The sequence below is a fragment of the Vulpes lagopus genome, chromosome 11, assembly GCF_018345385.1.
Source record: "Vulpes lagopus strain Blue_001 chromosome 11, ASM1834538v1, whole genome shotgun sequence".
NCBI lineage: Eukaryota > Metazoa > Chordata > Mammalia > Carnivora > Canidae > Vulpes > Vulpes lagopus.
This window is the reverse complement of record NC_054834.1, coordinates 76953388-76978431: the sequence shown is the minus strand read 5'-3', so window position 1 is coordinate 76978431 and position 25044 is coordinate 76953388. Positions and strand designations below refer to the sequence as shown.

Here is a 25044-nt window from a genome sequence, read left to right as displayed (position 1 = left end):
ACTCTATATTGATTCCCTCTCCCTTTAAAATTGTACAATTCACTTGCCTTCTAAGCAGAACACTAGAGTTTTGTGTTGCTGGGAGCTGTTCTGGTCGCTATTTAGTTTTACTTTTATGTGAGTGTATTTTAAGCCCCAACTACCTTGTAGGCTCATTGATGATAGGACAAACATTTTTTGGATTCCTCTAAATTTCCCAGGATAGTGTCATTCACTCAGCAGGTGATCAATAAACATATATACAAATAACATCTCAAGCAAGAGTCTCAGGGAAGTTTACTGATACAGCAAGAGGGCACAGGTCAGGAATTGGACCTAGCACAAATGCCTCTGATGTAAGAAATCTTAAAAGTATGAAAGGACCACCAAGACACCATCAGTGTCTTGATTTTTAGCTTCTTTTCTCTGCTTCTAGTTACCATGAAAGCAGGCTTCCTTTTTTTTTTTAAAGATTTTTAAAACTTATTTATTCATGAGAGACACAGAGAGAGACACACACACACACACAGAGAGAGAGAGAGAGAGAGAGAGAGAGAGGCAGAGACAGAAGCAGGCTCCATGCAGGGAGCCTGAAGCGGGACTTGATCCCAGGACTCCAGGACCACGCTCTGGGCCGAAGGCAGGCGCTAAACTGCTGAGCCACCCAGGGATCCCCCCAGGTTTCCTTTTCAACCAGGTCTTCGGGTCCTAGCCATCGCTGTCAGGGCTAGGGGCCAGCATCATTCATCTCCTTATCCAGCTCTTAGCAACATATATTTTTAAAGTTTATGTATGTATAAGAATGGGTAAATAACTGGCCTTGTTATCAGATTGGCCTGTATTTCCCTTTGTCATCTAAAAGACAGATTGCTGCATTATCAACTGATGCTGTGTCAGAGTAAGATATTTGCCACCAAGTTATTTTGGGAAGTATCTTCTGTGCCTTTTATTCAGAGTGTTGCAATGGCCAGTTTTTTTCCTATCTGAGCTCTACCTGACCTTAAAAACTGTCAAAGGCAGATGTAGTCCACTTCCTGTTCTAGAAGATTTCCACTGGTCAGATCGCTTTCTCTCTGTGTTTGCTGCCTGGCTCACTATCTCTCCCTTCATGAGGCTGTATCTCTATAGGATCTGCTGATCTTGCAATTGCCCTTCAGGTCATCGATTGCTGCTTTAGCAATAACAAGGCCTACAGTTTTGATTGTTGTCATTTCCACTTTGCAGTACCCTTTTGAAGAGAATTATGCATATTTCAAATATTGTAACCAAGTAGTATGGAGAAGGCTTTCTATTTCATAGTCCAACCAAAGAGAAGACAAAAAAGTAAGCAAAGTCCAGTATAAGCTAGATACTTGGTTTCAAATAAGTTTTTTGCTAAGGACCCCATTTAGGCTGTGAATACAATTCAATTATGTATATATTGTGGCATATTCTCAATTTTAAATACCTCATTTTACCCTCCTCCATAACCACAGCCAGGATGTTATCTCCTGGTTCTTCTTTTTCTTATTAACTCTTATTTCTTATTAACTTATTATTTTTTCTTCAAAATATGTCTTCTTGGGGAGGAGGGCGGGGGTGGGGGGGAATGGGTGACGGGCACTGAGGGGGACACTTGATGGGATGAGCACTGGGTGTTATTCTGTATGTTGGTAAATTGAACACCAATAAAAATTAATTTATTTTAAAAAAAACAAAAAAAAAAACAAAATATGTCTTCTTGGGACCCCTGGGTGGCTCAGCGGTTGGGCGTCTCCCTTTGGCTCAGGCTGTGATCCAGATTCAGGGATTGAGTCCCACATCCAGCTCCCTGCGTGGAGCCTGTTTCTACCTCTGCGTGTGTCTCTGCCTCTCTCTGTGTCTCTCACGAATAAATAAATAAATAATCTTTTTTAAAAAATGTCTTCTTTGGGCAGCCTGGGTGGCTCAGCGGTTTAGCGCTGCCTTGGGCCAGAGGGCATGATCCTGGAGACCCAGGATTGAGTCCCACGTGGGGTTCCCTGCATGGAGCCTGCTTCTCCCTCTGCCTGTGTCTCTGCCTCTCTCTTTGTCTCTCATGAATAAATAAATAAAATACTTTTTTTAAAAAAAAGGATAAAAATCTAAAGAAAAATAATAAATCTTTTAAAAAAACATGTGTCTTCTTTACCTGGTAACCTACTTGGAGGAAAGGCCAGCCTTAAGACCCATAGTGGACCTCTCTTGGGAACAGAAACAAGAATATGAAGCAGGTTCTGCGACTGCATTGCAATGTGACTGGAATGAGTAATAGTTTTTCATTCTGTATAGCATCCTGCTCCACCTACCAAATGGGAGACAGTACCATCTCTGCCTCATGGTGATATTACGACACATCCAGAAAAATTCATAAAGCACCTTGCAGAGTGGGCCTATCCACATTGTGGTTTTCACTTTTCATTGGAATCACAGGCAGGAACGCATCAGACAAAAGACATCCGCTCTGGAATTTATGAGAAAGACATACCCCAGCTATAGGAAGCAAGGGAAACTTACATCGTTAAAACACAAAATCCGCCAACCCTAAAATATACACAAAAGAGGAAGAAACGCTAACCTGCGGGGGCCCCTCCCACTTAGGCCGCATCGGTGGGCGGAGCTTGGTGCTTGGCCACGCCCCTTGCGACTGGTTCCCTAAGGGGCGAAGCCCACTCAGGCCTCTCGCGCGGACGCCGCGTGAAGCCAGTTTTGCCCCACCTTCCCCACAGGAACGCAGAGGGACCGTTCTTGCGCCTGCGCCCTGCGTCGCTGGGCGCCTTGGCGCGACCGCCGCCCGCCCGAGAGCCCTTTGTGCGCCTGCGCGCTCGCGCTCCCGCCCTCGCAGCGCTCGGCTGAGTCAGTCAGTCTGTCGGAGTCTGTCCTCGGAGCAGGAGGAGAGAAGGGGCTTTCGAGAGCCAGCTGGCCGATTATTTTCTTTCCCCTCCCTCTCTCCCGCCCCATATCTCTCTTACCCCTCTCCTACCTTTGCTTGCGCAGCCATGGCGGAGCCGTCGGCGGCCACTCAGTCCCCATCCGTCTCCTCCTCGTCCTCCGGGGCCGAACCCTCGGCGCCCGGCGGTGGGAGCCCTGGAGCCTGCCCCGCCCTGGGGGCGAAGAGCTGCGGCTCCTCGTGTGCGGGTGAGGCGCGCCGGGGGAACCCCGCCCTCGGGGGGATGGCTTGGGGGTCGGGGAAGGCAAATTGCCCTCGCCTCCTGGAAGCTTCAGTCCCCGGGAACCAGCGTCTGGAAAATGGGCTAAGGGGGAGGGGAGCGTAAGATGGTGCTGGCGGTGAGGAAGTAACGGGGTGCGAGGCTAACAGGTTGGGGGCGAGGAATATATATTTTTAGGGAGTGGGCGTTAACGCCGAGGCGGGGCAGGTGGGGAAAACACCAGTTCGGGGGAGCTGTCCGCTGAACCCGGGTGATTTAGTGGAGGATTAGAGAGATTGAGAGGATTGGGGCAGGTTGGTTATCGGAGAAAGAACTAGTTACGATTTTGATGGTGAAAGGGTTGCATTGCAGGTTTGCAGACATAATAAATTTATGGTAGTCTTCCCTCCCCCCCCCAAAAAAAATTTTTTTTTGGCTTCCCGTAGGGAGGGTCAGGAAGTTTAATGGAAACATTGTAGCCGTTTTCTATACTGTTTTCATCTGCTTGTAAGGTTTTTTGTAGCTAGACTCTCTAAATGCCCGCTTTTCTGAGGCTCCGAGGTAAGAGGAGGTGTGATGAGAATAGCTCAGGGAAGATTTGGGAGGGAGCCCTGATGGTACAAGATGGATCCGTGGCTGCATCTGCAACACAGCCTGCTCTTCACTGGCGCGGCGTGGGGGTGGGGACAGGCAATCAGTTGCTTATATTCTGGAAGATAATAGAGTCATGCCAAGTCGTCAACACGTTTTGATTTCATGCTCTATAGGCTATTATTGATAGCAGTGTAACAAAAGGGGGTGTTTAGCGCAGAAAGGGAGGAGGGGGAGAGAAATTAGACAAAGCAGGAGCTGGTTGAACCCTTCTCCCATCTCTGAAAGACTAGGAGGGAAGCTGCAGGCCGCTTTTAGTTTCCATTGTATACGCATTTGCCTGCTGGTGGGAGCTGGCTGGCAAGCTCAAGCTCCCCTCGTGCGGAGATCTGCAGTGCAGATGCCTTCTTGAGAGAAAAAAAAAATGCACCATGAGCAGGTGGTAGTTCTTAAAGGAACTCAGTCTTTGAAGAAAAGAAAAAAACCTTTTTGTCAAAAGAAGCGGGTCATAAGCCCAGGAGAGTACAGATAATTTTGCTCTGTATTTAGTTACCTTAAAAGATTTTGAGGGGTTTTAAAATACATTACTGTCTCCTTTGCCAGAATCTTAGGTTGACTGTTCTAAAGAACGTTGAATTTCTGATTTTTTCTTTAGATACACTCTGTAGGTGTTGGGGTGTTTTTTTTTTTTTTTTAAGTAATCTCTACACTCAGCATGAGGCTCAAACTCAAGACCCTGAGATTAAGAATTGAATGCTCCACCAACTGAACCAGCCAGACACCCCTTTTTTCTAGGTTTTTTTGAACAGTGGATTTCCACATAAGAGCTTTGGTACCCTGTTGGATTTTCCAGTGTTTTTGGCCAATTAAGTAGAAACAGTATCAAAGGAAGCTTCTGCAAGGTCAAGATTAGCTGTGGTGATAAAGGAATGAGGCAGCAAATTTAGAACACTTGTTCTCTTTAAACCATCAGCATTTCTCCTCCAAATTTTTGTGTTCTGGGCAAAGGTTCAGATGAACAGCAGCTTCCCTATAACTTAGCAACTTGGTGGTTTGGATTTAATCATTTGTCATTGCTTACAGTTTGGTTGTTGGTTGGCCCTTTTGTACATAGCTTTTGATTCTCTTGATTTAAAATTTTGATTACCTGCAAAATAGATACTATGTCTTAAATTCTTGTCTATTGTAGATGTATATTAATATTATCTAAAAAGCATTAGTACAGTTTGGTGGACCTCATCTGTCAGGTCACTGAAAAGTTTAGCTTAAGATACTGCAGTGTGTAGTCATTATTACATTGGAGAAGCTCTTCCTCCTTGCAGAATACTTCCTCCATATCTCATAGGATATGTATTAAGTTTCTGCACTATGAAAATAAGATGAAGTTTGTTATTCCAAAATTTAACCTGTTTAAAACATGTAAAAATCTACCTTGTTTAAAAAATCGACAAGTGTTGATGTCAACCTTCAGCTTCACATTTTTTCACCAGATTCCTCTGGGTTTTTAGAGACTGAAAAAGCAAAAGAAGCAGTCATTTGGTGTCCTGCAGGAAGAAATTTTGTCTTTCTTGACCTGTCTAGTAACAGCTTTTAAAGTATTAGTTCTACTCAGGATAGAGAATGAGTAATCGCACTCTCTGGTCTACTAGCTTAGGTAGTAGAGCAGCCAGCAGTGTAATACGCTTGGAGAAGGAGGTCTAGGGCCAAAATTGACTTCCCAGATTTCTGCCTTTGAAGAAAATCAAAGATCTCAAAGGCAGAAATTTGAGATTAAGGTAAAAGAGAGTTAAATATTTAGTGTTCTTTTCAGGAGGACAATTGCCTTTATCAGACATCAAATATAGGTACATGTCTGTTTGAACTTTACAAGTTTACTGTTTTTATAGTATTTGAAATTTATTAGTAGTATAAAAATAGTGATACCAGAATAAAGCTACATTTCTTCTCTGTTCATGGAAATTAAATTAAAATAGCTTGGACAATTAAAAAAAAAAAGTTTTTGCTTTTTTTTTTTTTTTTTAAGATTTTATTTATTCATGAGAGAGACACAGGCAGAGGGAAAAGAAGGCTCCACACAGGGAGCTCGACGTGGGACTCGATCCCAGGTCTCCAGGATCATGCCCTGGGCTGAAGGCGGCGCTAAACCACTGAGCCACCTGGGCTTCCCAGTTTTTGCTTTAAATACTTAATTTTCCTCACTTGTGAAACTTAGTTGTCCTGTGTAGTTTTTATGGCATCATTTTGCACTTTGTTCTATCATGTCAATCAGATGTGAGTTTGTAGTTTGTATTTTCCATCTTAACCTTATGTTAAGGTTAATAATTATATGACTGTGCTTATCATGAGCCTCAGCAATTTGACCTAGGCAAAATTGCTTTGTGCCCTTAAATCCTGACTCTTACTGAGTAAATTTTTTAAGATTTTATTTATTTATTCATGAGAGACACAGAGAAAACAAGAGGCAGAGACACAGGCAGATGGAGAAGCAGGCTCCATGCAGGAAGCCCGATGTGGGACTCGATCCCGGGTCTCCAGAATCAAGCCCTGGGCCGAAGGCAGGCACTAAACTGCTGAGCCACCCAGGGATCTCCCTGAGTAAAAATATCTAATATTTGATACATCTGTGTGCAGGTTACAAACAATTTTGCACATACATACAAAATAGCAGTTGAATTACAAGAAAAATCATAGTCATCTTCATAATGAAATAAGAGCTTTTAGGACTTTCTTCTTTGTAAAAGTCAATCTGTTTCAGCTTATCACATTAATGTCTTCAGGCTATCAGCCCTTTCATTCAGCTATGGTGTTAAAAAGGAAGTGGGAGACTGGGTGACGGGCACTGAGGGGGGCACTTGATGGGATGAGCACTGGGTGTTATACTATATGTTGGCAAACTGAACTCCAATTAAAAAAAAAGAAGTATTCTATATCTGGGGCACCTGGGTGGCTCAGGTCAGATCCCGGGGTCCTGGGATCGAGTCCCACATCGGGATCCCTGCAGGGAGCCTGCTTCTCCCTCTGCCTATGTCTCCATCTCTCTCTCTGTCTCTCATGAATAAATAAATAAAATCCTAAAAAAAAGGAAGTGGGAGGCGGCCAGGGTGCTTTGTAAATAGGTTGACATGACACCAATGTACTTAATTAAGTATTGGGTGCCCAGGCTGACTCAGTGAAACAGCACGCGAGTCTTGATCTTGAGGTGGTGAATTCAAGCACCATGTGGGGTGTAGAGATTACTAAATAAATAAAGCTTTAAAAAGGATATGCAAAATAAAAAATAAAAAAATAAAAAGGATATGCTTAACTATTTTCTGCAGCATTCCGACCATAAGTGCAGTTATGATGTACTGTGAAACCTCTGTCACTGGAAGCAAGAGTACAAGAGGCAGCAAGAATAGTCGTGTCAGTATGGTTTACATTTGCCTGTTGATTTGGATGGTTTTTGTTCCTGAGCAATAAAAGGTTTCTTTTAATGCTTTTTTTTCTTAGAGTCACATTGACAAATAATTTAACCACTCTGATCAAACAAACCAGTCATATACATTTAACAGGTATACCTTAGCCCTATTGAAAGCTCTAGAGCATTATTTAATTGCTGGTAAGTGCATCAGTGTTTTTAAATTTTATGATTTTAGAGATGGTCTGAAAACAATATAAATATTATTGCTTTTATTGTATTCTATGGTAAGGAAATTATATATTTGTCCTAATAAAGGACTCACCATTTTTGTTTTGGTTGCTGGGGACTCACCTGTTTGATCCTATGCATGTTTCAAACACTTGTAAATGAAATTTTGGTAGTGAAGGAATTGGTGATATGTCATTGAAGTTTAAGGAAAATTAAAGTTTCCAGTTTTGTTTGAGGTTATTTGTTGTATAGCAAAGCACTTCTTTTTAGTAGTAACCCTGGAATTTTGTAATTTCAAGTGGAATTATAAAAGCTCCAAATAAATGAATAACTGCATATTTGTTCTATGTACTTATAGTTTGAGTTCGACTTTATTGTTAATGATGAAATTATGACTGCCTCCTAAACTGTATAAACTTGCGAAAATACATTAATTTCATTGTAAAACTTTTTAGATAATATTTATCAATTTGGTGTTATGTTCGTATAGTTATCTCATTCAGAAGTTGCCCAGGAAACTGACTTACCTTTTATTCAGTTCATTTATATGAACAGCTGTTAATTCTAGAATTATTTTTGGTCATTGGGTATGCTACAGATGTTTTGAAAAGTTGTGTATACCAAGTAATTTTAGCTGTAATCAGTTTTTTACTGCATATCTGTGACATATGTGAGACTTCTTAATCTGTGATATTGCAATTTCAGAGAGAATCCCTTTAAATACTGTATAAGATTTGTGTTAGAGATATTGTCAGTAGGTAGCCCACTTTCATGATTTTTTTTTAAAATTATTTCAAAGAAATATACCTTCCTGTTCTCTCCAATGAACTGTTTTATTTCTCCCTGTAATCACATCGTCATAACCTAACCAGGAGAGGAAGTGCGAGTTTTCTGACACATTCCTCATTGGCTGCTTGCCCTTGCGGATATGTCGAAGGGTATTTTGGAAAACTTTTTAAGCAAAACTGATACAGAGGCCCTTTTGTCCTTTTACCTGAAAGCATTTTAACCATGAGAAAGAAGTGTTCTCATTTTACATAGGAGGCAGAAATATTTTTATCTTATAATTTAACATACAGTAAAGCTCTTTGGAAGACAAACAAAACAGATCATCTAGCTCTCTAGAGGCTATATTCAGTAGGAGAAAGACTTGTGTTATGTATATCTGTGATGTAGGTAATGATATAAAGCCTCATTTTACAGATGAGGAATCAGGCTCAGATTAAGTGACATGCCTAAAGGTTTGTGCTGTAACGTTGAGGGTAAATAAAACTAAGGGAGTAAGGGCCCGATTCAGTTCTCTTTCAAATATACACACTGCCTGTCTTTAAAATTTGAAACAACATGTGATGAAAATCATTCAATCATCCTCTTTACTTTGGTTACTGATTGAACTTAAATACTTTAACTTCTGGTGATTCCTAAGCCAGGTGACTTTTTGCTCTGCTTTTCTACAGAAACTTTTCTTGTCATGTTCACTAGTTATTTTCCCCATTGTTAAATCCAGTAATTACTTCTCAGTCCTCCTCTTAAAGGCTTATCAGCAGCTTCTGGTAAAATTGATCACTTGCTTTCTTCCTGAAGTACCTTTCTTATTTATTTGTCTCTCACCACACCACATACTTTCATTGGCTGCTCCTACTGTGTCCTTTGCTAGTTCTTTTTTTTTTTTTAATTTAAGATACAATTCATTTAAGAAGCACCATTTTAAAGTGGTTTTTTTTTTTGTATATATAGAAGGTTGTGCAACCATCACCATTGCCTAGTTCAAGAACATTTTCATCACCCCCAAAAGAAATTTTACATGTGGCAATCACTCTCCATTCCTCCCTCCTTAGCAACCACTACTCTTTCTGACTCTGTGGATTTCCTTATTACTGGGATTTCATATTGCTAACTTTTTTTTGCCTCCCCAACTAAAGTTTAGAGTACTCCAGGACTCACTTCTCAGAACTTTTCTCTTTGCATTGGTTTCATTTATGATACCCATCTTATGGTTTGAAATACTATCTATAAATTGGTGACTTCCAAATCTTTATCATTGGTCTTCATGTCTAATGGGCATCTCAAACTTACTGTGTCTACTCCTGATTTTTCCTTTTATAAATCTATTCTTCTCAGTTGTTTACATCTTAGTAAACAATCATTCATCCATCTTTTGCCCAAATCAAAAAGCTTGGAGTCACTCTTGACTCTTCTCTTTCCTTCATAAAACAATCAGCTGCCCAGTGGCCCAGCGGTTTAGCACCGCTTTCAGCCCCGGGGTATGGTCCTGGAAGGCCAGGATCGAGTCCAACAAAAGCAGGCTCCCTGCATGGAGCCTGCTTCTCCCTCTGCCTGTGTCTCAGCCTCTCTTTCTCTGTGTCTCTCATGAATAAATAAATAAAATCTTTTTTTAAATCTTTTTAAAAAATATCAGCAAATCCTATTGATTCTGTATTTATCCAGTATCTAACCAATTTTCCCAACCTCCATTGTTATCTCCTTGGCCCAGGCTGCTATCATATTTCTCCTAGATTATTGCACTTGCCTGCTAACTGGTCTTCAAACTTTATCCCATAGCTCTTTTTTTTTTTTAAAGATTGTATTTATTTATTCATTCATGAGACACACACACACACACACACACACACACACACAGAGGCACAGGCAGAGGGAGAAGCAGGCTCCATGCAGGGAGCCAGATGTGGGACTCGATTCCAGGTCTTCAGGATCACACCCTGGGCTGAAGGCAGAGCCACCCAGGCTGCCCCCTTACCTCTTTTCAGTGTGTTTTCCAAAGCACAGCTGATGTAAACCTGTGAAAAATGTAAGTGATATCTTGTCACTTATGGACAAATGTTCTAGTAGCTTCCGATCACAATCATCAGAATCGCCAAAGTCCATAGAGGGCTTTTGAAGCCTTATGATATCTGGCCTTAACCTCCATCTTACCCAGCTTTAGCTTCACTGGCTCCCTTGCTATTCTTCACACCAGGAATACTTCTGTACCTCAGAGTCTTATTTGTTGTTTTCTCTGTTTAGAATGCTCTTCCCTGTATATCTTCACAGCTTTTTCTCCCTCAGCTTTGTTAGGTCTTTGACTTCCTTATCTAAATTGCACAAGAAAAAACACCTTCTAGGCCTTCTTTGCTTTATTTTTCTTATCTGTCATAATCTCCCGATATTTACATATTTTATAGTATATAATCTGACTTTTTTTTTTATTTTTTTATTTATGATAGTCACAGAGAGAGAGAGAGAGGCAGAGACACAGGCGGAGGAAGAAGCAGGCACCATGCACTGGGAACCTGATGTGGGATTCGATCCCAGGTCTCCAGGATCGCGCCCGGGGCCAAAGGCAGGCGCCAAACCGCTGCGCCACCCAGGGATCCCTCTGACTTTGTTTATTGTCCATCTTCCACATTAGATAAAGGTTCCACCAGCGTAGAAGTTTTTGCTGTTTTATTCACTGCTCTGTTTGTAATGTCTGAGCAGGACCTAATGCAAAGCGTGCCTTCAGATATTTTTGAATGAGCAACTAATCATTTTTGTTCAGCAACTAAAACTAGTCCTTGGTTCATAATAGGTGTTCAATAAGTATTTATGGAATAAACAGAGAAATTCTAGTCCCAGAAAAACAAGCATACATGTTTTTATACAAAATACTACATAGGCTTTCACGAGGTTCATAGTTCATGAACTACTATGAAATTGTTCATAAACTACAGATTAAGAATGTTTGGTTTTGAGTGGCTCAGTTGGTTAAGCCCCTGCCTTTGGCTCATGTCATGTCCTGGGATTGAACTCTGCATCGGGATCCTTGTTTAGCAGGGAGCCTGCAACTCCCTGTCCTGCTCCCCCTGCTTGTACATTCTCTCTGTGTATCAAATAAATAAAAACTTAAAAAAAAAAAAGAATGTTTGGTTTTTGAAAATTGAATTAAGAGTTTTGCAAAAACTTACCTTTATGGAAATTGACATATCCATGTAGGTACGGAGAAGAGAGTTTCTATGTAAGCCCATAAAACTGTATCTGTAGTAAATATATTTTATGTTTAAGATTGGTTCCTTTTACTACTCTACTTCTGGATTCATGCTATTTTCCACTAGTGGCTTTAATCCAGAAAGGTTTCATTTTATAATCTCCTGAATTAGGTGTGTTATAATCTCCTGAATTTGGTGTGTTATAAAGACACTCCATTTCCAATAAGGACTCAGTGGTAGGCTAGTCTAATGTGTTAGGATTTTTAAATATGTTAAGTCTAATTTCCATTTTATTCCTAACAAAATCTGACGTTTTGATTCAGTACATTGATCTTGAACAGTATTTGGATAAGGGTAAGACATTTCTAAAAGTAAGTGTGGTGTTTTAGTTGGGTCATTAAAGTGTTTGTAACCAATTTCCTATTTACACAGTCCATTTTATTTCTTTCTGTTAGACTTCTAATTGTGTTTCTTTTACAACAAGCATTCTGCTTGTTCTTTCTCTTGGATTGCATATACATTTACTCCCTAAATGTACAAAGAAAATCTTCCAACTCTTTTAGGGTGCTAACAGAAGAGTTACAGTGGCAAGTGCTTAATGACTTGCTTCCAGAGAGTACAGTGCGGAAGAATGGGGGAGAAGTACTACATGGAGAAACCAGGCAAACTATCTCAGCCAGAGGATCAAGGTTAACATTTTCAGTGTTAAGTCATATTGATAGCATGTACCCTTGATACGTTATGACAAGGATGGCCCTTCACCTAAGTGGTAATCTTCTCCAAAACTCCATTCTAACCATGAGACAAACTCAAATTGAGGGATATTCTGCAAAATATCTAACCCCAAAACTATCAAGATCATTAAAAGCAAGGAAAATCTGAAAAATGGTCATAGTCCAAAAGAGGCTAAAGAGACAGGATCATGAATACTAGACAAAGCATGATCTAGTATTCTGAATGGGATTCTGGAACAGAAAAGAGGCATTAGGGAAGAAGTAATGAAATCTGAATGAAGTATGAGGTTCACTTATTAGTAGTATCAGTGTTCATTAGTTGTGACAAATATACCACCATATTAATGTAACTTGTTAACAATGGGAGAAACTGAGTGCTGGATATAAAGCAACATTCTACTGCCTTTGGACCTTTTCTGTAAATCTAAAATTATTCTAAAATAAAAAGTTTCTTTGTTTTTTAAAGAAAACCATAATCTTGAAATCAAAATTGCTTTGGGAAAGGCAAGGAGTCCACTTTCACTACTTCTATTCAGTAATAGAGGTCCTAACAAAAATATAAGGGGGGGAAGTGCCATAAAGTTTGGGGAAATAATTGGTCTGCCTGTCCCTGGAATTCTGATAGGTGAGGGGCATTAATTGACTCAGTTTAGCAGCTTCTACTGAAATGATAAGAATTGCCATCAGGAATTGTAGTCCTGAGAAAGAGTAGAAAGACCCTTTTCAGGGAGCCTAGCTTTATAGGCAAAAGGGAAATTGTAAGTGACAAAAATCTTTTAGATTTATTGGGGAGGAGTGGAAAGAGAGCAAGCCAACATTAGAGAGTATGTACACACAAGGGGAGGAGGGGCCGGGGAGAGAGAAGCAGGCTGCTTGCTGAGCAGATACTCAGGGCTCAATCCCAGGACCCCAGGATCATGATCTAAACCAAAGGCAGGGGGCAGCCTGGGTGGCTCAGCGGTTTAGCGCCGCCTTCAGCCCAAGGTGTGATTCTGGAGACCCAGGATCGAGTCCCATGTCAGGCTTCCTGAATGGAGCCTGCTTCTCCCTCTGCCTGTGTCTCTACCTCTAGAGGCAGTCTCTACCTGCCTCTCTGTGTGTCTCTCATGAATAAATAAATAAAATCTTAAAAAAAAAAAAATAAAACCAAAGGCAGATAGATCCTTGACTAAGCCACCCAGGTGCCCTGTGACAAAAATCTTTTAATGCTAGAGAGAGATGTTTGAAACAGCTGATGAATTTCCAATATTCATTATATTAATTTTAGATAAAATTTCAAACACTGCCTTTCCTTATGTATTGTTAGATGCTTTAATAATCTATAGAAACTAACAAAAAGACAAATGTTTCAAAGTTAATTATAAATGTCATTCAATGTACAAAGTTAACCCTTTTTTTTTTTTAAAGATTTTATTTATTCATGAGAGAGACAGAGAGGCAGGCTCCCAGTGGGGAGCCCGATGAGGATCCCAGGACCCTGAGATCACACCCTGGACCAAAGGCAGACACTCAACCACTGAGCCACCCCAGGTGTCCCCTGAATTTGTATTTTTTTTACCAAAATGGGATCACGTTATTTAAACTTCTTTTATGGTGTTCTTTTTTATTCAGTGTGCTATCGGCATCTTTTAATGTCAGTGAATTCCTATATACAGTACAATTTTTAATGAACAGTATATCAAAACTTATTTAACCAGTGTCTAATAGACCTTTACTAGGTTTACTAAATAAATAAAAAATTAATGCCAAGATTATGCAGTAGTTTTCAATTAAGTTTGTGTTCTACCTGCTGACGTATTTTTAAAACACACATGATATTGTCACTCCCTTACAGTAAAATTTTCAGTGTTTCCTCATTGCATATAGGATATGATCCAAATTTCATTACGTGACTTTTAAAACCATATAGAATATGGCAAGTTGTTCCTTTTCTCCAGAACGCCTTCCTCGGTCACCTGAAGACCAGTATGGCTAAGTTTACCATCTCTTCTACAATGTATCCTACTGATTACCTCTGTCTCATTCCCACAACTCATGCAGCTTTACTGGTTTGTATTTTTCTTTCAGTTACTTGTAGGCATAGTTGTCATCTCTGTGTTGCAGTGCTAATCCAGTGCCTGGACCTAGCTAAAAATTACTGTTATTACTTAATGACAATGTTTAATTTAATTAATAGCATTTGAGAATTAAGATCACCATTCTTGAGCTTAGTTACCTGTGGCATGCATATGGAATATGAATAAGCTGTGGTTATGTAAGTTAGGAGATATTATGTAATATTGTTGCAAACTGTTACGGGTTGCAAACTGTTACGGGTTATCTGTGTGTTATATCAGAATAGATGCTACCTATAAGAATTTGTATTTGGAAATTTTCCATTAAGAGGGGGTGTTAGGTGTAGGTGGATAGGCAAGTTCATAGTATCTTTTTTGGCTTTGGGCTGAACTTAGCATTTGGTTTTTCAGGTTTATTCAGATGTAAACTCGTCATTTGGCAGAGATTTATTGTTGAAGGTTAATGCATGTGTAGAGATGAACCCATCTGAAACATTAAAGAAACAGAAATGCTTGCTTCAAAAAAGGAAGGGAGATGGGGCATCTGGCTGGCCCAATTGAGATGTGTAACTCTTGATCTCAGGGTGGAGAGTTTGAGCCCCATGAAGAAGGGTAGAGATTACTAAACAAAACAAAAAATTAATCAAAAAGAATGGTTTTTCATTTATTGTGGTAAATAAATCATCTTAAGATCAGTAAAAAGCAGTGAATTTTAAGTCTCTGGTGCTTATTGAATTACTGCCTGTAATCCACTAAACTTTCTTTTCCTGTTACTGTCCTCCATATTTATTGACTAAATAAATTCATGCTTATCGATACAAGCTAGAGCCTGTCTTTTAAAGCAATCTCCCCATTTTAAGTGTATTTCTAATATTTGTGAAAACATTTTTATACTTGCAAGGAAAAAAGGAATTAAGTAAAGGCCAGTATATTTAGGGGCACTTTTTTGGGGAGGGGGACTGCTTTTCACATGCTAGTTTTATTGATTTTTTCCATTTTTAGTGAGAGGGTAATTTATATTCTTGGTTTGTATATTTTTCCCAAGGGCCAAAGGTTGTACTGAAAAGCAAATCTTCCCCCACCTCAGACCTCATGAGTTTCTTTTGCTGGTAATGAGGGAGACACATGTATATACTTCTGCATTTTGCTTTTTTAATTTATCATGTATATCAACATCCATAGCTGTATCTTTTTCATAGCAGCAAGTACTCCATTGTTTGGATGTAACTATTTAGTCTCCTACTGATGGTCACTTAGAGTATTCCTAATTTTTATAACAAGCATTCTTAGGAATATCCTCATATACAGGTGTTTATAATCGATGCTAATATTGTAGGTTAAATTCCTCTAGGCATAACTGGCCAAATTAAAAGAGTAGCTTATTGATGGGGACAGTACATACAAGTTTGACAAATGTTGCCAAATTTAGAGGAATGTAATTTTAGAAGGTAGAAGATTTCTTATATAGTCCTATTTTCCTAAGTAGATTATTTGTGATTTTTTTTTAAAGTACTCGGGATCAATTTCGCATATTTGCCAAGTAAATAAATGTTCATACTAGTGACTAACTCTCAGTTAGTGTGCTCAGCTACCTATTTTTTCTTTGCCACAGAACGTTGTAAGGGAGTATCATCTTTTTTGAGGTTATACTTGTTTAAAAATGCTAGAGGTTCCTCTTTTTCTTTGAAGGTGAGAATATTTGATCAAAGAAATTGAATTGATTAACTTTTTAGAATTGCATCTTGAAAATAAGGTTTGCCTCCAGGTGAGTGAAAACAGTAAATGGAAATAAAGATTTGGGTTTTCCCCTCTTGCTTAATTAAACCCAATGAAATTATGCTGCTTGGCCAAATAAAAAGGAGAGTTAAAATTAAAATTCCTGTGTGAGGTTGTCAAATTCTCACGCTGTATATTTTCTTTCAGATTCCTTTGTTTCTTCCTCTTCCTCTCAGCCTGTATCTCTATTTTCGACCTCGCAAGGCAAGTCTGTCATTTTTTTGTGTGCATTAATAAAAGAAAAATGTTGAGAAAGAGGCTGTAACTGGGGATATGAGGCACAAGTTTTCTATTGCCCCCAAATCCCTTGAAATAAAAACTATAAGCCAGTCCTTCATATTTAGCAATTTGCACTTGATTTTCTTTAAAGGTTAATAAAACAGGATGAGGCTAGATAGGTGGACCCTTTAACAGTACATAAGCTTTAGGTGCAGTTTGGAGCAATTCTTAAAAATTATAAACTCACCCACAGCATTTAGAGCAGACAGAATTGTGGCTCATAAAACAGCCCACTGCAGGATGCATTTAATATATAGATTTCAGTTACATAACTGGTTTGGGGAGGTAGTAGGTTTGGAAAAACAGTATAAAAGTGTGCTTCCACTGAAATAATATACCAATTTAGCTAGAATGCTTTAGTGTGTGAACTTACCTGAGATTTGTACCAAGATCTAGGCTAGTTCCAAACTGCCTAGGAACACTGAATAAATCAGTTAACTTTTTGGCAAGCAATCTCTTTTTTCCTAGAGATTAAGCTGTAGCTTTCTGGGATTGTTTGTTTGTTTAATCTGCCAGCCAGTGAAGAAGGGAATCAAGTGTGATAGCTATTTGTTTGTGGGGGTAACAGTACCAAGAATCTGCAAGAGAGAGCACTGTGTGCTCTGTTGAGTTGCACTAATAATAAAGTACAGTTTCATTTGTACTCGACCTAAAATGTAGGTCAGTGGAAAACCCTTATTTTAAAAAAAGGTAATTAAAGTCACTAGATAGGTCTGAGAAGCCCTGTACAAACAGATTATTGTCCCAGGTGGAATTCTCTAGATGCAGAGTCTTGTTGCTGGTTTGATAGGAAGACTTTTTGACTTTATAAGAATAAAAACATAGTGGGATAAAGTGAAGGTAGTCTATTTCTTATGAAACATGATAATTTGTTGCTTTTAAATTAGTCATAATATCAGGTCCCCCAGTCCCTTTGTAATGTTGTCATTGTGTGATTTTGTGGGTCAAATCAAGAACTTTTAAATTAAGTGTTTACATTAAAAGATAGGCATTTTGTGAATATTAGAAAATAATTCAGATCTACAAAGTGACTTGACATCTGAAACCCAACCAGATTAATTTGCGGGATTTTTTTTTCCATATGAGAAATTTAATAATTTAAGCCAGTAGGTATTACATGTGTTCCACTCTGGTGAAAATAGCATACTGTAGATGGAACAAATCATTACATTTTCTCTATTGTAAGTATTTCAGATTTTTTTTAAAGATTTTATTTATTTATTCATGAGAGACACAGAGAGAGGCAGAGACACAGGCAGAGGGAGAAGCAGGCTCCCTTTGGGGAGTCCGATGCACGACTCGATCCCAGGATCACAACCTGATCCAAAGACAGATGTTCAACCACTGAGCCACCCAGGTGCCCCTATTTCAGATCTTTTAAAATACATTCTTCATGGTTATAACTTTTAGCCACTATTTTAATACAGAAAGGGGATCATTGATATCCTAAATAGTGCAGGCTAGGTACAACATACCTAACGTATGGAACGTTGACAACATAACTGTCATAGCTTAAAAACTTATTTTAATTCCTGTTAGGAAAAATTACGCATATACTCAAGTAGAATAGAGGTAAACGAAAAGGATTTTGCTAATTAAAAACTAATGTTTTAAGTAGGCTTCAGTGTCACAGTGTGAGTATGAGAGTTTGTGAAAGAAAATAGATTTGCCATTTTTCCTCTTTGCTTATAAAAAGATACTTTGACCAGTGCAGATTCAAGAAAATGTAATTGTTTAAAGGGTATTATTATAAAGAGGCAGTTAGGGATGTCGGTGGCTCAGCAGTTGAGCACATCTGCCTTCGGCCCAGGTGGTGATCCTGGAGTCCTGGGATTGAGTCCCACATCGGGCTCCCTGCATGGAGCCTGCTTCTGCCTGTGTCTCTGCCTCTCTCTCTCTGTGTCTCTCACGAATGAATAAATAAAATCTTAAGAAAAAAAAAAAGGGTAGTTAAAAAAGCTATATCCCTGAAGGTGCTCCAGTCTAGCCTCTGTTATTACTAACATTTTTATCCTGCAAAAAAACACAATGTAAAAGTAACCTAGTTGGTGCTTTACTTCATTAGCAGTTCTAGAGATCAGCCTGTTGTTTGAGGAGACACCTTGGCAAGTGATTTAGTGTATTCTAGAAGAGCCAAGGAGGGCCAGCTTTTAGTATGCCTCATAAAAATAAGGAAGAGGATGTTGGTGTCCTTGTTTCACTTGATTAAGACTCCTGGGGAGAATAGCTGGGACCAGTCTGCCCAGTGTAAGGCTTTTTTAATGACTGCTGCCACCAAGAGGAACCTTGAGTCCATCACTGGCATTAACCCAACTAATCTGTCTCTGGCTTCCATAACCCTTAGCCATTACTTTAGCCTTGAGAGTTATGCCTTACTTATATATATCTAAACCATAATAAGTAATATGTAGCAATTATTAAATAGAACGTTTTCATATTTAAGAATGACCTCTTCAGTCCTGAAATAGTTCTCATTGGCCTTCAGGGAAATGCATGTACAAAAAGCTGCCATTAATTTGGACTGAATAAAGGAAGGGCAATTAAATTTTTCAGAAGAAAATTATGTAATGTTTATTAAATTGTACTACTTTGAAGTAGATAGTTTTTTAATCTAGTAAAGCAAGCTTTTTTACAGCTATTAAATACATTTGTAATGACAATAGAATAATCAATTTCTTCTTGAATAAGTTGTATTCCTCAGTAGGTCCTTTGTAGTCTTATTGATTCCTTTTTTCTTATTAAGCAGAAGTTAATTTCATCCTAATCCCTGAGTGTTTCAAAATAGGGGAATAAATTTTATGGTCTTTCCCTGTAATGTAAAAGAAAGATATTAAGAGGTATAGATGTAGGATGTGACTCATTTTTATTGAGCTTTTACCGTGTTCAATACTTCATGTGAATTGTTTAATCTGCACAGCCGGTTTTATGGAGGAAGGGTACTAGCTGAATTACCAGTTCAGGACACTGGGATTTTATTTTATTTATTTTATTTTTTTATTTCTTTTTGACACTGGGATTTTAAATGGTGCAATAACTTGCTCAAGATCACAGAGTGACTAAGTGACACATGTAGAACTCCAAAGTCCATGCTCATAAACACTGCCTGTGGTAAAGATGATAAAGTATATTAGTCGTATTTTAGGGTTTGCAGATATTTTTAGAGATGTCATTTTGAGGTTAATGTTATAATCATGAGAGTAGAGAAAGAGGCAGAAATTACTATTTTAAGCATATTGCTGTTAGTGATGTAATTTAGTATTATTGGGGGACTGTGCTCCCTCCATCAGCACAAAATCAAACTCAAACTCAAATTTGATTTCTACTTCTGAAACCTTTGATAAGGATGGAGGCTGAAAAATACTCTGATTCTTTTTAGAAAACATGGAAGAAAAGTAGGTGAAAATAAGATGGGAAAGAGAGGAACCTGAAGAACTGGAAGCACATTTGCAGTAACCAACATTTGCATTCAATTTGAGTAATGCAGTAGGCATCTGGAATAGGAAGTTAAACACTGAACTTTGGGGCAAGCATTTAAGGGAAAAAATTAGCCAGTTACAGCCTTTTTTTTTAACAAAAGCAAAACATTTTTCTTTGTACAGAAGAGACTTTTTGTTTAGGATCTAGCTTGGCTGCAAAGTGTCCGCTGGCTAACTTCCTATTTTGATGCTGTGGCTGGAAATTGCTGATACTGTTTTGCACGAAAATTTGTCTTTCCTTCCTGTTTTGTGAACATGAGAAAATTCAAGTGTAGGAAAACCTATACCTGAATATTTCGAGCCTCCTTTGTATGAATATGCATAGTATTTCTTCGCTGATGTGTATGGTTTTTCCATGATACAGCTATCCTTTAATTAAAAATACTGAATTTTAATTAAAAGTACTGAATTCTTAGGAGGGGGAAAGTCACCAAAGGGTAACTGTAACAAAATTCTAAGCTATTCACACTTTTTAGGAAGAACTCTGATAATAGAATATAACATTCGTTATTGTTTACTTGTTTTTGGATTACGTTGTTTTCAGTAATTAAGTTACCAACACCTGAATAAAAATGCTATCTTTTTTGAAAAGGCAGTTTGAGGAATAAGAAAGTAAAGAGAAGCTATTTTGAAGAACAGAGTAAAAGCAATATGTGAAGAGGTTTTTTTTAATTTGAGTGCATTTACTTTATGTGAACACAATATTCACTTGGAAGTTGATTTTTCATCATATCATTGTTAATTCCCCACCTTGTCCTGTGAGATAAAATACTGTGGACATAGAAGAGGAAAATTCTACCTGAATTCCCACTATCCAGTCAAATGGAGCTTTTGCCTTACTCCAATCAAAAATTCGAGTTACTGTACTTTAATATTGGTCAGTAGAAGTATTTAAAGCAGGCACAAAAGACCACCCATACCCTACTAACCTTTAAGCTGTGCTTCTGGACAAGGACCGTCCAGGGGCAAGAATAAGAGTGAAAAGCATCAGGCCCGTCTGTGGGATTTCTACAGGATTAGATTTCTAACGTGTAGTAAAGCTCTAGTTTTTAGATCAGGTTCATTACCTAGGAAACTTTAATGCAGATTGCATCTGTGTCAGGAAGGCAGAGGTAATACATGAAGTACTAGTAGTTCTAAAGTTTGAAAGGGAGTGTAAAAGTTGGCATCCAAGACTGCTTTTGTGCCAGGTTGTTTGTTGATTGTTCAGCTACTGGTATGTTGAACTAAAATACACTTTGACCTTGATGGTGGTAAAATGAAACATTTTTTCAGGAAAAAGTTCTTTTTTCTTTCAACACTGGCTTTGAATTTTTTGGGCTGTCTTAAATGTTTTTACCTACAAAGAACCCAGCATGATTTTTGGAATGCCATAGGCATTTGTTTTGTAGTAATTGATTCAGAAGTTGCATCACCCAAATTTTTGAAATAGATAAAAGCTCTTTAAATTACTTTCTTTTATTTGAGAATGGTAGGAGGGAAAGTGTCTAAAATTCTGAAGGAGAATTTGTGTTATATACTCTCCTTATCAAAAAAAAAAAAAAAACATGATCTGGAGTCTGAATGTCAGGTTTTTTTTTTTCTTTTTTTTTTTGAGAATGTGGTGTCTGGGGATATTTATGGAGGATTTACTAAGTGCCAGGTAGTATTATAAGCACTTTTCACGTATTAGCTCATTTAATCCTCACGGCAATTCTCAAGTTTGATGTACAAGTATGACTATTTTTTAGATGGGATAAACCAGCTTGCCGAGGCCACATGGTTATTAGTAAGTATGATCACACTTAAAGATGATTTTGCATCTTTTAACATAAATTTTTGGTCTGGGAACAGTCTAGAAATTTACACTACAACTACCAACTTAATTTTCTAGTCTAATTTTGGATAGTACATTTAAGTGAAAACTTCTAAGTACTTTAGGAAGATATGGGTAAGCAAGGAGCTCAGTAGTGGATAAATTTGGGAATGTTCTCATGATTATTATGGGGTTATGAAATTTTTCTCCTCTTACCATATATAATTCCCTTTTTAACAAACCTATGAGGTGTATAACCCTTTTGGTAATAGAGCTATGCCCTATTTTTAAGTAATTAGAATTCTTGAAAATGAATATGCACATTAAATCCTATTACAGTAAATAACTAAATTAGAAAATATTCATAATGAGGGAATTTTTTACTGGTTTTGAGTAATGTTGAAAGTCTCCTTGTAGTATATGTGAAGTTTTGGATCTTTTGAAAGAGGAAAGAGAATGGACATTTTCTGAGGTGTAAGATGATCTAAAGTTACTCTATCAGGAAGTTTTACAGTGTTAGGTTTTTTGTTTTGTTTTTTTTTTTTTTGGTTTTTTTTTTTTTTAGTGTATAGTATTTTAGAAACTAACAGCCTTCAAACTCCTGGCGTCTTCTGCTGTTTTGCAAACTTGGACAACACCAGTGACTATTAAGAGCCATACTCACTAATTGGAATAGTCTTTGCTTATGGGAGCTCTTCTAAAAAAGGCTTAGTAGATTCTGATCTCGTTCTATTTAATGTTTTCATGCTTTTATAAACTCTTTACTTCCAGCCCAGTTTTTTTCATTGTCTTGGTACAAGTCAGCTCTGTCCAACTTTGTTAGGGTTTCATCTAGCCAAAGAAACTTCTTTTCATTTGCTGAAATTCTAAACATGATAATTAAAATTGAAGCACAGATGAAGATGCTGACATATTTTGCTACATGTGGGAAAGCTGGATTGACAGTGGTGAGAGCTAGCACCTCCTATATCCCACGGTCTCAGGAATTAATGCAATATTGAGATCTGTTGGCCCCTAGGCTAGCCCCTCAGAAAGCACTATATATTGTCTATTGGATTAAGGTAAAACTGTATGGGAAGCTAATTAAAGTTATTTTTCTGTGCATAGTGGTGACATCACATTAAAGAATCTTAATTAAAGAATGTTAGAGGTTTATTTATTAAAGATTTTATTTATTCATTCATGAGAGAGACACAGAGAGAGAGGCAGAGATACAGGCAGAGGGAGAAGCAGCCTCCCTGCAGCGAGCCCGACGCGGGACTCAATCCTGGGAATCCAGGATCAGGCCCTGAGCGGAAAGCAGGCACCAAACTGCTGAGCCATCCCCACAGATCCCTAGAGGTTTTATTTAATTGCAGGACTTGCTGGTATTAATCTTCTAGCTTTACTTCAGATACTATATACCTAACTTGAAACTTTTGGAGTATTAAGAGTTCAAGGAAATAGGAGAGAAACAAGGCTTGGAAAACTGACAAGTTCGTGCCCTGATAAAGCATGTTAGAACAGTTCCACCATGTTTCTCCCCCCAGTAATGTGCACATTATTTTATTAGCATTCAGGGTAGGTTGCTTTCTTTATCATTTCTTAAGCCCACCACCACCACATCATCATTTTACTTAATCATTTTGCTTATTGTCTGTCTCCTGCTCTGTGCTGTAAGCACCACAAATGCAGGGATTTTTTTGTTCACTGCTTTTAATCTAGTTTCTAAGATAGTGTCTGGCACATGATAGCCATTCGATATTTGTGGCATTATTACTTTTTTTGTGGCATTATTACTAATTCATTTTGTCCCCTTTTGTCTATAGGATGATTGATCTGAGTCATCTGATATCTCAGTCTCTATAAAATACATAAGCTGAGCATTCCCTGTAAGGTGGAGTCTGTTTTGATCATGTCAGAGTTCCATTCGTGTTTGAAAGGAGGGGTTCCCATACAGTTTTACCTTAATCCAGATTTAATCCATTGAATGTTTCCTGGTAGAAACAGTAACCAGTAAGTTCAGTAATAGTTCATAGCTCAGATTATGGAATATTTCCGATTTAAATGTATCCTGTAAATGAACTACTGAAAATGTAGTTGTTTTTTTTTTTCCCCCTAAGATTTTGTTTATTCATGAGAGACACAGAGGTAGAGGCAGAGACATACAGGCAGAGGGAGAAGCAGGCTCAATGCAGGAAGCCTGATGTGGGATTCCATTCCGGGACTCTGGGATCATGCCCTGAGCCAAAGTCTGATGCTTAACCGCTGAGCCACCCAGGCGTCCCAGTTTTGAACCTTTTAATCTATAATGCTGAGCTTCATTTACATTGTCTCCTTAATCTGGTGTTGAGTGCTATATAGTGATACTGTATTATACTATATAATGATAAATGCAAGTCATTTTTACTACATTAGAAGTAAATGTGAATTACAGCTTCAAATATTTTCTGTCCCCCTAGTACAGTACAGTTTGTACCACCAGACTGTTACTGTTTTTCCTCAATTTATAAAGACTTTTTCCCCAATGCCCAGATTACAGTTAAACTATCCTAAAGGTCAGGTCCTATTACATGAAATTTCAGTGATATGTTGAAATAGAGGAACTTTAGCTGGCATTTGGAAACATTTTGTAATAGTGGAATTTTATTTGTTGCAGTAGGATATTTAATTTTTATTTCTTTTAAGCTTTCTAAAGTGATTTTTTAAAATTTTTTATTTATTTATGATAGTCACAGAGAGAGAGAGAGAGAGAGAGAGAGAGAGAGGCAGAGACACAGGCAGAGGGAGAAGCAGGCTCCATGCACCGGGAGCCCGATGTGGGATTCGATCCCGGGTCTCCAGGATCGCGCCCTGGGCCAGAGGCAGGCGCTAAACCGCTGCGCCACCCAGGGATCCCTCTAAAATGATTTTGAATAAAGTCACAATTTTGCTTCTATTCAACTTTTTTTTTTTTTTTTTTTTGAGATTTTATTTATTTATTAATGAGAGAGGCAGAGACACAGGCAGAGGGAGAAGCAGGCTTCATGCAGGAATCCTGATGCAGGACTCAATCCCAGGACTCCAGGATCATGCCTTGGGCCGAAGACAGGCACTAAACTCCTGAGCCACCTAGGGATCCCCCATATTATTCAACTTCTCACATGAAAAAGAATATAAGCTGAATAGAAGTAATCCCAAAGGTTTTTCTCTTTCACAAATTCACAGTTACTCATTCACGCTCAAGGCAGTGCTGTCCTGAGCCTGCTTAGGTCTCATCTACCAAACTGAATCTTTGATTCATTCATTTGGAACTATTTATTTAAGACCTACCTTGTTCTAACTCCAGAGATAACAGCACTTATCCTTTGGAAGGTTGTTTTGATCTTTTCTTCAGTAAAAACTTGCTAGATTGGAAAGATGGGAAACAATGTGATAAATCGCTGACTGCTGTGGTATTAATGATTAATAACATTTAATTAATGTGTTACTTTTAGAATAATATTTTCTGTTTTAAAAGGATTTCTGGAGTTAACTCTTCTTAACCAAAGAACAAACAAAACCCCACCAGTTTACACAGTTCAGTGTTGATTAAACTGGCAAGTTGGTGCAAGAGATTCTGGAGCAAGCCAACTATTTCATACTCCAGTTTAAAATGAGGCC

General features: G+C 38.4%; 1 protein-coding gene and 1 long non-coding RNA gene across 3 annotated transcripts in view; one reads left to right on the top strand and one right to left on the bottom strand.

The window, feature by feature from the left end:
- Positions 1-2648: 2648 nt before the first annotated feature.
- Positions 2649-25044, top strand: part of RTN3 (reticulon 3) — a 62970-nt gene continuing 40574 nt past the window's right edge. The window contains exons 1-2 of one of the 2 annotated variants that reach the window (XM_041773459.1): positions 2649-3114; positions 16021-16077. In XM_041773459.1, coding sequence (XP_041629393.1) covers positions 2976-3114; positions 16021-16077 — 196 coding nt within the window. In that variant the 5' untranslated portion in view covers positions 2649-2975. The remainder of the gene's footprint in view (positions 3115-16020; positions 16078-25044) is intronic. The other variant, XM_041773460.1, reaches the window with a different exon arrangement.
- Positions 3124-25033, bottom strand: LOC121501432. The gene is made up of 3 exons (XR_005990602.1): positions 24715-25033; positions 10103-10142; positions 3124-3230 (listed from the first exon to the last, which is right to left on the bottom strand). It is a non-coding gene; the product is annotated as an uncharacterized LOC121501432 (long non-coding RNA).